The 16,108-nt window shown below is 37.2% G+C and overlaps 1 protein-coding gene across 1 annotated transcript in view; it reads right to left on the bottom strand.

The window, feature by feature from the left end:
- Positions 1 to 16,108, bottom strand: part of LOC106874287 (EF-hand calcium-binding domain-containing protein 6) — a 149,924-nt gene that overhangs the window by 33,720 nt on the left and 100,096 nt on the right. Inside the window, exons 18-21 of the mRNA XM_089339577.1 lie at positions 12,430 to 12,616; positions 7,883 to 8,001; positions 6,228 to 6,374; positions 3,589 to 3,664 (exon numbers count right to left, since the gene is read on the bottom strand). Coding sequence (XP_089195703.1) covers positions 3,589 to 3,664; positions 6,228 to 6,374; positions 7,883 to 8,001; positions 12,430 to 12,616 — 529 coding nt within the window. The remainder of the gene's footprint in view (positions 1 to 3,588; positions 3,665 to 6,227; positions 6,375 to 7,882; positions 8,002 to 12,429; positions 12,617 to 16,108) is intronic.

The following is a 16,108-nucleotide window of genomic DNA, read 5'->3' as shown; positions in this document are numbered from 1 at the left end:
AACTCTTTGAAGTCGGTAGAGCGTGAGACTAAATGTCTTGTGGTAGTATTTGTTCTGGTTTTCCATCTGACTTTGAATCCTGCTGGGGTTGACTTTGACATTCATTCTTCTGAATCCTCCATCCAAGTCAAAAACAGGAGCAGAAGCAATAATGTCATGAAAATGTATGTAGTTATGTGTGTGTATAAAAATACATCTGTGTGTATAGTCTGTGATATATGAGATGATTTCACAAGACAACTACTGCATCCTACAGCATTTAAGAGAATGCACCTGAGTTAAGTTGGATGTACAAATTAATATTCCTTACAAGACTGCTTCCATCACTAATAACTAATTTATACACAGCCTACCAGCTCCTTGTGACATCACTGACTGTTTAATCAGTGTTAAACTAGATCAGTTTGACAAGATTTGGGTGTGGCACTTGGTGATTGGGTTTCTGTTGCTGACAAGGTGAAAATTATGCCAAAATCATGTGATACAACAGTTTCATCTGCCAATAGTGACAAAATTTCATCTGCTGATATAATCTGTGCTATTTAGCACTAAATATCTGTATAAGATAATTCCTCAGGATGACTGTTGTGGCCCACCGTGTATAAAATGAATATTAATTTGCACATTGAAGTTAAGTTGGACACACAAATCAATATTCATTACAAAGACTGCTTCTTATTTCTTTATTGCCCACAAGAGGCTAAACATAGAGGGAACAAACAAGGACAGACAAACGGATTAAGTCGATTACATCGACCCCAGTGCGTAACTGGTACTTAATTTATCGACTCTGAAAGGATGAAAAGCAAAGTTGACCTCGGTGGAATTTGAGCTCAGAACGTAACGGCAGACGAAATACCGCTAAGCATTTTGGCTGGAGTGCTAACGTTTCTGCCAGCTCGCCGCCTGCTTCTGTTGCTAATAGCTAATATATGTAGACCATAACAGAGGAATTTAAAACTGGTTTCCCATGGCAGCTTCTCTATGCTGATGACCATGTTCTTACAGTTGAATCTGTTTCAGAATTATAGATGAAATTTCAGGTGTGGAAGCAAAGCCTGGAATCAAAAGGACCTTAGTGTTAGTTTAGCAAAAGACCAAAGTACAAGTAAGCAGCAATCCCTTTATGGAAATGGCCCTCAATGCAGATGTTTTGTATACATCTGATGATGTTTTTATTAGCAATCTGTCCTTCAGGGTTTTGAAGATGAAATCCTCAAATTCTCCTTCCCTGTCTCAATTTTAGTTTTATGATGATTTAAGCATTACATCAACCCACTGTTGTTTTTAGCTACAAAAGTGAGGTGGATGGATACTTTTCTTTACAGTTTAAATTATTTTCTTGTTTTTGCAGTTTTAGTTTTTGTTTTTGTTGTTTGTTTGTGTTTCCTTGTTGTTCTTGATGTTACTGTTGATGTTGGAATGGTTGTAAAACGGGCTGTGGTTGTGGTGCTTGTATTTGTTATTGTTTTTGTTGGGCCTCTGGAGTGGGGCTCTGTCTTCTCCTTCTCTTTCACTTTCATCCTTTGGGGATTATTTACCATGCTTCAGTCAATTCTTCTTTCTCCATGTCATTCTCCAAGGAATCCGTTTGAAATGGTGAAGTCAAGTGGAAACTTGTGTTATCTGAGTCATCATTGTTGTTGGTTTAAGGAAGTTCAAAAAGAAATTGTTCCACCATAGGAGCAGGGAGCAAACTTTTCTGCTGTCTTGGTTTTAGTGTACGAGTCCTCAACCACTCTACATGATGTTGGTGTAGATGTGGTTTTTGTGTGAGCAACAAGGATGGTTTAGTTTTCTTTAACTGGAGGCAGAAAGCCTTTTGATAGGCAGTACTCCTACAGGCATAACATTTTGCCTTTCTGCCCTCTATCACCACTCTTATCAGCTCCACACCCTCCATGTAATTGATGTCAGGGATCTCATGGAAGTTTTCTGTTGTGACCAGCATTTCTACTTCTATTCTGACCACTGACCAATTTTCCTTCAGAGTCGCTTTCATGGTTAGTATATCACCATATTCATCAAGTATCATTTGAAATACAGGAGGTTAAGTTTTTGGAAGCACATTCATAAATGAGGGAATTAAAGTGATATGTCTGAGAAGCATGTGTGTAAAGCCTTCTTTTTTGTCTCCACCTCACTATGGCATATTGTAAGAACTGACTCAAATTTTTTTGTCTCTCCTTACAGATCAATTTAAATCTCAGATATCTCTTGGACATTTTTCAGCTAGTGCTGAGATCAGCTTCCCCACAATCTTCTTAAAACATCTATAGATGACAATTTTTTGTGAACTGCTCTTTTTTCAACAGGTGGTAGAATAACGGAATTAGATTTCATCAGGCATTTTCTGAAATCTTTCCTTAAAGTCTCAGTCAAAAGAGTTCTATGCTTCTCTGTTACTCTTTTACTCTTTTATTTGTTTCAGTCTTTTGACTGTGGCCATGCTGGAGCACCACCTTTAGTCGAGCAAATCGACCCCAGGACTTATTCTTTGGAAGCCTAGTACTTATTCTATCGGTCTTTTTTGCCGAACCGCTATGTTACGGGGACATAAACACACCAGCATCGGTTGCCAAGCGATGTTGGGGGACAAACACAGACATACAAACACACACACACATACATATATATATACATATATAAGACGGGCTTCTTTCAGTTTCCGTCTACCAAATCCACTCACAAGGCTTTGGTCGGCCCGAGGCTATAGTAGAAGACACTTGCCCAAGATGTCACGCAGTGGGACTGAACCCGGGACCATGTGGTTGGTAAGCAAGCTACTTACCACACAGCCACTCCTACGCCTATAAGTAGTTTTTGTGAATAATGTGTTGCTGGTCTTGTTGTTGTAGATGTTGTTGGTGGTGATGGTAGTGGTAGTTGTTGTTTTCTTTGTTAAATTTTTTCCTTTTCTATTTGTCTTAAAATTTGTTGTTGCTGTTGTTGGCTTTGCTGTTTTCATTTACACTTCATCTTCAAATGTGTTGTTGTTATTGCTGTTGTTGGTAGTGGCTTTAATATTTTCTTTGCTAAAATTTTCCATTTTCTCTTTATTTTCAAAACTGTTGTTCTCTGATTTTCAAGCAGTGACATAATGCATCCTGCTCACATCCTATTTCGCAGTATTCTGGTAACACTTCTTGCTCTCTCCCCATCTCTCTCATAAACAAGCCTCACTGTGCTGTCTAATGTTTTTGCCATGGAGGCAGAAAACAAAAAAATTTCATTACAAGAAACAATATTAAACTCAGATATTCCACTAAACTGGAGAACAACAAACAGAAACACTGAACAACTTGCCTTCCACGTTTGCATAAATTTCAAAACTGAATGCAAGTTTTCCATGATTTATACACGATTTGTTTAGAAGCATTACAGAGGTGAGATCAAGTATGACTTGCCCAGCTGATGGCCATCACCATCTAGAAGGAGGGAGAGGAGGAGGAGGAGGAGGGGAAGAAGAAGAAGAAGAAGAAGGAGGAGGAGGAGGAGGGGGAGGATGGGGAGGAGAAGAAGAAGAAGAAGACAAATAACATTAACAACTATGGCAGCTTTAATGCCTTAATCAATCTGCAAACTTACTTTCCATAAATCTTGGGGGCATTCACTTAAAACTTCCCTGAAGTTTCGATGCTTCATGGCAGAATCACGACCTGACCTAAAAAAAGTAGAACAGTAATAATAATAATAATGATAATAATAATAATAATCCTTTCTACTAAAGGCACAAGGCTTGAAATTTGAGGGGAGGGGACTAGTCAATTACATCGACCCCAATGTTTCACTGGTATATAATGTATTTACTGACTCTGAAAGGATGAAAAGCGAAGCCAACCTTAGTGAAAATTGAACACAGAATGTAAAGACAGGTGAAATACCACCAAGCATTTCACCTGGCATGCTAATAATTCTACCTGCTCACCACCTTAATAACAACAACAACAACAACAACAACAACAGCAACAGCAACAGCAACAACAACAACAACAACAAGAATAATAATAATAATAATAATAATAATAATAAAAATAAGGTGACAAGCTGGCAGAATTGTTAGCACACTGGGAAAAATGCTTAGCAGTATTTCGTCTGCCACTACGTTCTGAGTTCAAATTCCGCTGAGGTTGACTTTGCCTTTCATCCTTTCGGGGTCAATTAAATAAGTACCAGTTATGCACTGGGAGTTGATGTAATTGACTTAATCCCTTTGTCCTTGTTTGTCCCCCTCTATGTTTAGCCGCCTGTGGGCAAGAAAGAAATAATAAAAATAATAACAATAGCAACAACAACTACTGCTGCACCACCACCACCATAATCCTCTTCCATCCTTTTATATTTGCTTTCCATACAGGAATGAGTTGGATGTGTTACATCATGGTCCTGTTCAGTTCTTATTTTGAATTACAAGTAGTTTATTCAGAGTGTACTCCTAGACGTGTTGTGCAGACATTTAATTTTTGTTGGCTTGGTTTCTACAGTTGGATGCCTTTCCTATCACCAAACCACTTTACAGAGTGTACTGGGCATATTTTATCATGGCAGTAACACCAGAGGATGTAATGTGACCTCAGTAAGGTTTAAATGGTCCTCTCGACACTGTGCTGTCTTTACTCATTTACCAACAACTTTACACAGTGTACTGTGCTATCGAGCAAACACTGACGAGACTACTTCCTGCTTGGCAAGATTAAAGAACCTTCACCACTTTGTGCTCTGTTCATCCACAATAGGTGTAGGCGTGGCTGTGTGGTAAGAAGCTTGCTTCCCAACCACACAGTTCCAGGTTCAGTCCCACTGCATAGCAACTTGGGCAAATGTCATCTCCTATAGCCTTGGGCTGACCAAAGCCTTCCGAGTGCATTTGGTAGACAGAAATTGAAAGGTAGCATGTGGTATCTCAGGAACTAAATTAATTTTTAGAAGTGAAATTATTTGTAATGTTATGTTTCGCAGTAAGCAAAAGCTTATGTATTAAAAAATACAAGCAACCTTTTTGGAACTGACTGGAGATCTGTTTGACTTCTGAGATTTACCCACAAATAATTTTTGTAAAAATGTAATGGGGTCAAATACAGAGTCAGAAAATTTAAAAAAAGAAGTGGAAAGGTTGTTCCCTGATTGTTTTTTGGACAAGTTAGGTCAGTGCAATAAATTTAAAGCCAAATTTAAGGTAGAAGAAAATTCTTTTCCAGTTTTTAAACCCAAACATAATGTACTGTTTGCAGCACTGGAACAAGTGAATAAGGAATTAGACAGACTGGAAAGGATGGGAGCATTTGGAAAGATCAACTACTCAGATTGAGCATTTCCAACAGTATATGTTAAAAAGAAGAACAATAGAATTCATGTATGTGCAGATTTCTCAACAGGACTAAATGAATGTTTAAGACAGTATAATTGCCTATTACCTAGCCCAGAGGAAATCTCGAAACTAAATGGTGGTAAATTGTTCTCAAAATTAGATCTGTCTGATGCTACATACATACCTCTAATCAACCTGTAAACCTTTCACCCGAGCATATAATAATACAAATCATAAACCGTAACATTTAGTCTGCTGCAATGAATTGAATTGATAAGCCCACATATAACATCCAAAGGTACATCTTTTTTCCTCTGATGAAATTATACTCATGTCACATAAATGTAAATTTAATGTACAAATTTGTCATACAAATTGAGTATTAATTGAAACAGCTGTAAGAAGCGAAGATGACCAATTTGTTAATAATAAACATTTATTAACTTCCTTATCTCCATTTTCTTTTGTTTTCTTCTTGTATATATATATATATATATATTTATGTGTGTGTGTGTGTGTGTGTGTGTGTGTGTGTGTGTGTGTGTGTGTGTATATATCCTCATCATCATCATCATCATCATCGTTTAACGTCCGCTTTCCATGCTAGCATGGGTTGGACGATTTGACTGAGGACTGGTGAAACCGGATGGCAACACCAGGCTCCAATCTAATTTGGCAGAGTTTCTACAGCTGGATGCCCTTCCTAACGCCAACCACTCAGAGAGTGTAGTGGGTGCTTTTACGTGTATATATATATATATATATATATATATATATATATATATACACATATAAAGATAGATAGGTAGATATAGATATACACATACTTATATACAAATACATAAACACATGCATGCACAACACACACACACATGCACCAAATGATGCTTTCTTCTGAAACAGTCTCCAATATACTTACGATGAGGATCCCGGAAGGGTTTTGCTGCCTATGGGTTTCCACACCATATGGGCAGTTCCCGCTTCCCCTTGACTGCAACTTTCTTCTAATTCACACCCTTTTAGGAAATCTTCATATGTGATAAAGCCTTTGCTGGTAGGATCACATCTTGAGAACAAAAACAAAAGAAAAAAAGAAAACAAAATGAAGATAAACATCTGTACAACGTTTTATTGTGATGTGCTAATACCAGAAGTTCCCACTGTATCACAGTGTTTTTTTATCTAAAAAAAACAAAAAAAAACAGGAGTCAAAATTAAAAGTAAAAAGTTACCTTCTCAAGTCAGACTGACTCATAAGGGCCGGTTTCCATGGCGTATAAATTCCCCACCTGGATGGAACACCAGTCTGACACAGGACTACTCATTTTTGCCAGCTGAGTGGACTGGAGTAACATGAAATGAAGTGTTTTACTCAAGAATACAACACATCACTTGGTCCAGGAATTGAAACTACAATCTTACGATTACAAGTCCAACACCCTAACCACTAAGCCACACACCTCCACAGTCAAATTTAATTGGCACTCAATCATTGTTGGATACACTACAGCCTCTGGCCTATAAGTGTACTTTCTTCTCTCTCTGTTTTTTTTCCACTCTGTACCAGAGATATGCTGTCTCCTTGCTGTCTTTTATCACTAGCAGACACACGCCAGCCTCTAACCCATTGGTGTGCTGCTTTCTCTCAGTTTTTTCTCTCACAACTGCAATGATCTCTGTTACCCAGAGCTGCCTAACATCATGCCCCTACCACTCCAGTACCCCTGATCTGCTAGTCTTTCTACCTTTTATCACACTTGGTACATCCATCCCCTCGACCTTGCACAAACCATTATGCTCTGTTCTTTTCTCCCTCGAACATTCACCTTCTGGAATCACTTCCCTGCCCATGTTTTTCCTGTAGGTGCCGACTTGCAAGTTTAACTCTTTAGTATTCAAATTATTCTGTCAAAAATAATACCTATTAATTCATATTGTTTTCAATTAATCAAGCATTATTTTGTTGTTTCGAGATTTTGATGATGTAATTGTTTATTTTTAGAATGACATTATAGGATTGATGGGAGAGGCCAGATCAAACCAGTTTGACCATAAAACAGTTAGAATTATTTGGCCAGATATGGCTGGTTTAAATGTTAAAGGGTTAAGCACAACATTATCAGCATCAAGCTCATAAGTCTAGGAGGATTTATGAAAGTCATGGGTAATGCTTTTACCTCCAAACTTAGACTAAAAAGATTTAAAAAATCAGACAATAATTAATTTGCCAGAATAAGGATTGATGCTAAAATGTTGAAGAAATATTGGTTTTTCATTGATATCGTTTTCCCTTTTTAAACATCATTTTCTTCATATGAGATGTGTTGATAACATTTCAAATGATTTTTTTTCCGTTTGTCTTCAACTGCTAACCCTAAGATCCTCAAAGGAACAAAAGGTTGCAGACTCGATGCCTGGCCTGTCTCAGAAACATCACCTGGAGATGATTGAAGAAAATACCGATGAACTGAGTGGTGCTGGTATTTGTAAGAGAATGTGGGAAGAAGTGGTTCCCTGTTTATATATAAAAGTATGGTTTATATAAAAGTTGCATGAAAATAATTAGTCTCTCACCGCAGCCAGACCTTCTTTAATTCCTCTGAGTTGAGAAGAATGTTGAAGCATTTCAGAAGATTCTTCAAAGTGTCCATTTTCAAAACTTCCTTGTTACTTTCACTAAAAGTCTGAAACATCTGATTGAAAAAATAAACAGATAATGATGATGATGATCATAATAATAATAATAATAATAATAATAGCAACAACACCACCAGAGTGGTTGACATTGGGTAGGACAGTGCTGTGCTTGAAAAACATTGAAAAAGGCAATATGGTTGGCAATTACAGGCCGATATCCTGTTTGCCACTTATGTGGAAGTTATTGAGTGGAATACTTGCAGTCAATGTACGAACACCTGGGAAAAAATAGAATCCTGCCACATGAGCAGAAGGGTTGCAGGCATAAGTGCAGAGGTACCAAGGATCAACTCCTTATAGACAAAACTGTACTTAGAGACTGCAAGAGGAGGAAAAGTAACTTAGCCATGTCATGGATCGACTATCATAAGACATACGATATGATCCCACATTCTTGGATTATGGAATGTATGAACCTATTTGGTGTTGCATCGAATGTTGAGCAATTGCTTGGAAAAAGTATGGCAAATTAGAGGACGGACCTGACAAAGGCAATGATAATAATAATAATAATAATAATAATAATAATCACTTCTACTGAAGGCACATCCTTGGAAAAACCCTATCAATTTAAATGTCTGTGCTGTATTACATGAAGATATTTCACTACTGCCCCTGCCACTTCCCCTCCCCAAGCTTGCAGTCATACTGCAACATCTTTTATCCTTTACTCGCCCTAGAATTCTGGGTGTGTCTCAGAAAGTGATTGTAACAAACATGCAAATTAAGAGTAAATAATAATAATAATAATAATAATAATAATAATAATAATAATAATAATAATAATAATAATAATAATGGCTTCTGTAAGTATGAGATCATGGAGAACCACACTGATGTTGAACAATGACAATGAATCTCTAAATGCTGGAGATGTAAGAATTTCATGTGGCATTTTCCAGGGTGACTCACTATCACCACTCCTCTTCTGTCTAGCCCTAATACCGCTCTCAAAATTGCTCAATGATGCACAGTATGGTTATAAAATATTTGATAAAAATATAAATCATCTCATTTACATGGATGATTTAAAGCTCTTTGCAAAAAATGACCAACAACTCAAAGGCCTACTAGCGATTGTTAAACAATTCAGTGATGACATCAGGATGCAATTTGGCCTTGATAAATGTGCAAAAGCTATCTTTATCAAAGGAAAAATGACAAATACATCTAATGTGAACCTTGACCAGCAAAATGTCATAAAAGAGTTAGAACCAGCGGAGAGCTATAAATACCTAGGGGTAATTGAAGGGGACAATATCAAGCACTCAGTGATGAGGGAAAGGATCAGAAGAGAATGTTATCGCAGGGTGAGAGCAATACTGAAGACAGAGCTGAACGCGAGAAACAGGATCGAAGCGATCAATGCTCTAGCCATACCAGTCGTGACTTACAGTTTCAACATCGTTAACTGGTCAATTACTGAAATATGTAATGTTGACAGAAAAATACGAAAACTGTTGACAATGCATAGAATGCACCACCCTAAGGCAGATATAGAACGTCTTTATCTGCCAAGAAAAGAGGGAGGTCGAGGACTACTACAGCTGGCATTATCAATGAAGGTAGCCACAATTGGCCTAGACACCTATATGAAAAACTCTGAGGACTGGATGCTAAAACTTGTCTTAAAATATGAAAGCAAGAAAGCATCTTACTCAGTAACAAAACAGGCAAAGGAATATCTAAGTGAATTCCAATTGCAACAAATTCAAGAATTAGACGAACTAGAAACACCTACAGAAAAAGCTAAGCGCTTGAAAACCCGTGCTAAAATTGCTGCCTTAGCTATTATGACTGAAAAATGGCATGGAAAACCTCTCAATGGCAAATACCCAAAGAGAGCGAATAATGCAGATATTGACAAAGCCCTTACCCACCAATGGTTAATGGCCTCTGGATTGAAATCAGAAACAGAGGGGTTTATCATAGCAGCCCAAGATCAATGCCTACCTACAAAGAACTACCAGGCCAACATATTAAAGAACGGCAGCTCCCCATTATGTCGTATATGCCAACAACAAAATGAGACCATCGATCATGTTGTCTCCATGTGCAGTCTGCTTGCGCCTACAGAGTATCTCAACAGGCATGATAGAGCTGCACAATATATTCACTGGGTAATATGCAAAAACCTGGACTTGCCCCATGATAAAAACTGGTGGGAACACAAACCACCCCCAGTACTTGAAAATGATCACATTGCACTCCTCTGGAACTTCACCATTCAAACTGACAGAAAGATAGACGCAAATAGGCCAGACATCATACTGAAAGACTTCAGACAAAAATCATGCCTCCTCATTGATATGACTGTCCCAATTGATATAAACGTATCTGTCAAGACCTACCAAAAACTGAGCAAATATAAAGATCTTGAAATAGAAATTAGCAAAATGTGGAATCTGAAGACGAAAACAATACCTATTGTCATAGGTGCCCTGGGAATGACAGCGAAACGGGCTGATTACTACCTAGCTCAGATACCAGGAAACCCCAAAATGGCTGAAGTCCAAAAGATAGTGCTCATGGGAACTGCCCATATCCTACGTAAAATACTGTCTATGTGATCTCAAATTTTAAAGCAAACATAATTTTCTTATGGTTTCTTAAACATTCACTTGAACAAAACTGTACAAATCCAAATATATGGTACCCTAGGCATAACACCTACATGAACTTCTAACTTGTTGTCTCTTGAGGTCTCTGGGTGAGACTTGGATCCAACTTGTACAAATGCAAAACAAAAGTCAAACATAAAATAATAATAATAATAATAATAATAATGGCTTCAAATTTTGGCACAAGATCACAAATTTTGAGTTCAAGTGATACTTATTTTATTGATTCCAAAAAAATGAAAAGCAAAATCGACCTTGGTAACATTTCACTCAGAATGCAAAGCCAGAAGAACGAATTTTGTCTAGCATGGTAATGATTTTTACAGCTTGCTACCTTGACAAGCAAGTCTGATATTGAGCAGAATATTTACTGAAGCCCATCTTTTACACCAAGATGAAACATGTACATGTTAACTGATATGAAGTGTTAACATGTACATGTTTTGTATTGGTGTAAAAAATGGGCTACAGTAAATATTCTGCTCAATACCACAAATCTGCTTGTCAGTTGCTTGATCTTAACCAGTTGAGCATCTCCTTTAGTGACTGACAATATGTGCACTTCTGATCATGAGCAGGAGTAGTGGGGGAGCATCATAGCCATATGTTGAGAGGAATTCTTTGGAGTTTGAATAATTCACTCTTGGAAACACTCGTGTTTTGTTCATTATCTTCAATCAACCAACCCTTATTCAGGGACATTTTGAGCAGCATGCGTTACTTAACCTGGAGAAAATTCTAAGCCCCACATGTTTATCTTGATATGGGGTCACCATGTTGCACACATATAGTTGTGATGCATGTACCTGGTGTACCCTTATCAGACAGGTAGTTATGATTGATATATTGGGCTTTGTATATTTGTACACCAACATCACTTTGAGGGCATGTGCAGCTCTCTCACTCACTCAATGATATTAATACTACTACTACTACTACTACTACTACTAATAATAATAATAATAATAATATGGATGACCTGGAGTTGTTTGGGAAATATGAAAAACAGATAGATTCCTTAACCAAAACAGTCCAGAAGTATGGAATTTGGGATTACCAAATGCTCAGTACTTAATATGAAAAGAGGGAAGAAAGCAGCCTGCAGAGGATTGTGGTTACCATCAGGAGAGACTATGGGTGAACCTGACAGTAATGGGTACAGATAGTTAGGGACTTTGGAGCTGGATAACATTCTACACAGAGAAATGAAAGTCAAGGTCAGTGAGGCGTATAAAAAAAGGGTGAAGATGGTGTTGAAATCCAACCTAAATGCCAAAAATTTGATTACCACAATGAATATCTGGGCAGTCACAGTGCTCAGATATAGTGCATCCATCCTCAAATGGACTAAAGAGGAAATATCAACACTGGATAGAAGGATGAGAAAGTTGATGACACTGCATGGGGCGCTACACCTTAAAGCAAACGTAAACAGACAGTATATGAAAAGAAAGAATGGTAGCAGAGGACTAATTAGTATAGACCGTTGTATAAGGAGTGGAAGGAGAACGCTTGCTGATTATTTGCTAAATAGTGATGAAGATCTGCTGCAATATGCCATGAAAAATATGGGTGTAAATGCAGATGAAATGATGAGCAAGGAAGAGTTTAACCAAAGAGCTGAAGAGAAGAGAAAAGAAGACCTTTTTGAAATGAGAATGCATGGAAAGGTGATCCTTTCTTGTTATCACATACATATATATATACATACTTATTATTACATACATACATATATACATAGTAACATAAATATACATGTAGAAAAATGAATAAAAATTTTAAAAAAAAAACAAGTGAAGTTACCTTTAATATCTTTTGAGATTTATTTTGAGATTTTTCACTCAGAACAAGAGGTAGTTGTGAAGCTGTGACAATATCATCTGTTTCAGGTCTTTTGCTATGGGCAGAGTCAGCAATGGAGAGCTTTTGGAGGAACTCATTGGCATCAACCATACCATTGTTTTGAGAGATACCATACTTGCGGAACAAACTGAAAAATTTTTAATGTTAGCAACCAAAGTACTGTTGAAATAACAAATTTAAACTTATCTACTCAGATGTATATTATAAGATTATATCACTGGTAACATGAATTCAATAGTGAGCTTTGCAAATGCACCACAACCATAAGTCAATGGCAAACAAAAGGACTGTTTCTATGAGCTCTTATTGCAGTCTACCTTGATAAAAGTTGATATCAATATTCTTATAATGGCTGATAACTTTAATGGACATGTTAGGCAACACTACAATGGCTATTTCCCATGCACATGGAGGATATGGCTATGGTAGAGAGAATGAAGAGAAATCAATGTTCTGATCCTGTGTGGGAGTGTTAATGTTTACTATACCAGTGCTGTATTAATTTATTATTGAATTTAATCTTGCAGATGCATTGTTATGGCATTCCAGCAAATAGTTCTTACATTATTTATATAGAGTCATAGAATGGCGATTTGATTCAAACCCAGTGCAGTTCAAATATGTGATGTTGATAAGCCACAAAAATGGGCAAAATTTCAGTATCCATCACTACTGAATTCAATCAGAGGCTAGTTGTTTTGCCTGCCTATGATTTTCAGGTGTTTTAACACCTAGTGTGCTGAGAGAGTCATCCCCAAATGCTATATTGCAGCAAATCCAGTGATTAAACAAAACACATACAATGAGTATTTGCAATCAATGTTTACAACACTAATGCTGTTTTTAATTCATTATTAAAGATATATATATATATATATATATATATATATATATATAAATATAATTTAGAGAAGAACCACCAATATACAATTCAAATAATGAAGTAGACCAATCACCATCAAGAAAAGCATACTCTACAAAATACTAATTTAAAATCTATAAAAGAACCCTCACCAACCATTCATCTATCCCTAGTTTCCACATTGACCACTAGATAAGGGAGAGGAGGACCCTGACTTAGGCTTTCTCCATGTTAACAAAAGCCAAGTACAGAGGTTTGTTTTTGGTTAGATACTTCTCCTGCAGCTGCCTTACCAGGAATATAGCATCAGTGGTACTTCTCTCTGACACAATATCAAACTGCATCTCGTCTAGACTAACTCTGTCATTAATTAATTGGGCTATGACCCTCTCCATAACTTTTGTCACTTGATTCAACAATTTGATACCACTGTAATTATTTCTGTCTAAGGCGTCAACTTTACCTTTGTAACAGTTAACTATGGTGCTGTTACAGCAGTCGTTGAGTATGACTCCCTTGTGCACAACCTGATTAGCTATATGGGTGACTAAGCCATAACCCATACAAGCACATATTTTAAACATCTCAATGGGGATTCCTGATGGAGAGGGGGCTTACTCTGTCTTCATATCCTTCATGGCTTTATCTACCAAGCTACTGACTATCGGACAGGTGGTCCCTCTGTTGGATCAACATTTGGTAGACTCTCCTTTTCCCATCACTTCTCTATATTTAGTAGCCTTTCATAGTGGGACTTCCAAGCCTCTTTCTTTGCAGAGTCACTAACTGCAAGTGAACCATCATCCACGTGAATACACTTTATACACACACACATTATCCAAAATGTACAGTATTATATATCCAGCACAGTTGATCTTACCAATTGGTTTTACACTAGGAATACAATGGGGTGTTAGGCAACAATCCGATTATATAACCCTATACTCATCAGAGCTAGCCAATATGGAAGGGAATATGACTGCTCTCTATTGTTGGAGGGGAATTGACACATCTGGTTTGCAGTTGTTGTGGAAAAGATGGCACAACGAAAAAGGGCAGGGGATTAGGCTATGAGTTATGTTGGAATCGCTGTAAAGCTGGTAAGAGTTATCTTGAAGTGCTTGTGGGAAATGTGTGCATTATTAAGTGTGGTGCTTCTGTGGGGATATAATATGTGTAGTGGTGTCATGTGTATAATTTTATCTAGGAGTGTAGGTATATATATAATTGTGTTCATTAGTCTGTTTTCGTTTTGCATTGGTTAAGGTCATGGGGGGTTTATGTTAGTGTGCAGTGTGTAATGTGTGTGTGGGGGGATCTATATATATGTGGGGGTACAATGTGTGTGAAGTGGTATATTCTGGAGGGAGGGGGAACAGTCTATTTTGTGGGGTGTCCACCTTGTTGGAGAGTGCATGTATGTACAAGGGTGCATTGGTGTGTGCTCTGGTCAAACTCTTTGCCAGGCTTGAGGGTATAGGTGGACCTGTTGCTGAAATCATGGTGGGACGCAAAGGTGTGATAGGATGTACTTCTTTTCTTGTGAGCGAGGATTAAACACTTCATGCCTGCTATTCAGTTAAATATCCGGGCGCTGGGTACCCTTTAAAATCGCTCTCTTCTCAGCCAGGCACGACCTGCTGCTATCAGAGTACAGTTTACATTTCTCTGGGATCTTCCACTTTATGTTGTACTCTCTGGCATTTTTCTTTCAAACACCAGAGGAGTTGGAAGTTTCTAAAAGTACAGCTCATGAACACCAAGTAAAGCTAGGATACATTTCTTGCTATAATGTATGGGTTCCTCACAAACTCTCAGAAAAGAATTGCTTGGACCGGTATTCTGTTTGTGATATGCTTTTGAAACAGAATGAAAGCATGCCTTTTTTTAAATAACTTGTGACTGGAGATGAAAAATGGATTGTGTACGAAAACATAGTGTGAAAAATATCCTGTAGTATGTAAGAATCCCCCAAAACAGCAACCTAAGAAGAATATCTATGCCAAAAAAGCTATGCTTTGTGTTTGATGGGATCATAAAGGCTTTATTAATTATGAGCTTCTCCCACAAAACCAGACCATTCATTCTGATGTGTACTGTCATTAGCTGGCTAATTTCTACCAAAAAGAATTTAAAGAACTGAGGCTGGAGATTGCCAACAGGAAAGGGATAGTGTTCCAACAAAACAATACCCGATCACGTGTCTTTGGCTACCCAAACAAAGTTACATATTCTCTGAATACTGTGCCATCCAACTACAACTTGTGTTTGTCTCTATAGGACTCATTGCAAGGAAAAACATTTAATGATTTAGATGGAGTCAAAATGCATCTAGATAACTTTTTTTTCTTGAAAACCAGTCAAATTTTATGCTGATGGGATATTTAAATAGTCTGAGAGAGGGGCAAATGTCATTAATAATAATGGAAATTATTTCATTGAATAAAATTTTTGAAAGGTCAATTATTTATATCCCTTTTTTCATATTAAAAAAATGCTCAGAACTTTCCAGACAACCTAATATATAACTTAGAGACACTTTAAAGCAATAATGATAAGTTAGAAGAGTTTAAAATACAACTGACTACTTTTTAATAACCACATGGTTCTTACTACTTAGTAATTATTCACTACAACTATTAATAACCTTCACAAATTCAAATAATATAATCAACTTTGAAATCCATCAAAATACCCTGTGACTATAAAGTATGTAGAATCAATCAAAAATAAGTATTCTGTAAGTAACCACACCCC

This window comes from Octopus bimaculoides, chromosome 22 (assembly GCF_046866305.1).
Source record: "Octopus bimaculoides isolate indiv1 chromosome 22, ASM4686630v1, whole genome shotgun sequence".
In the NCBI taxonomy this organism is placed as follows: domain Eukaryota; kingdom Metazoa; phylum Mollusca; class Cephalopoda; order Octopoda; family Octopodidae; genus Octopus; species Octopus bimaculoides.
Note: the sequence above shows the minus strand (reverse complement) of the source record. Positions and strands in the feature narration are given on the sequence as shown.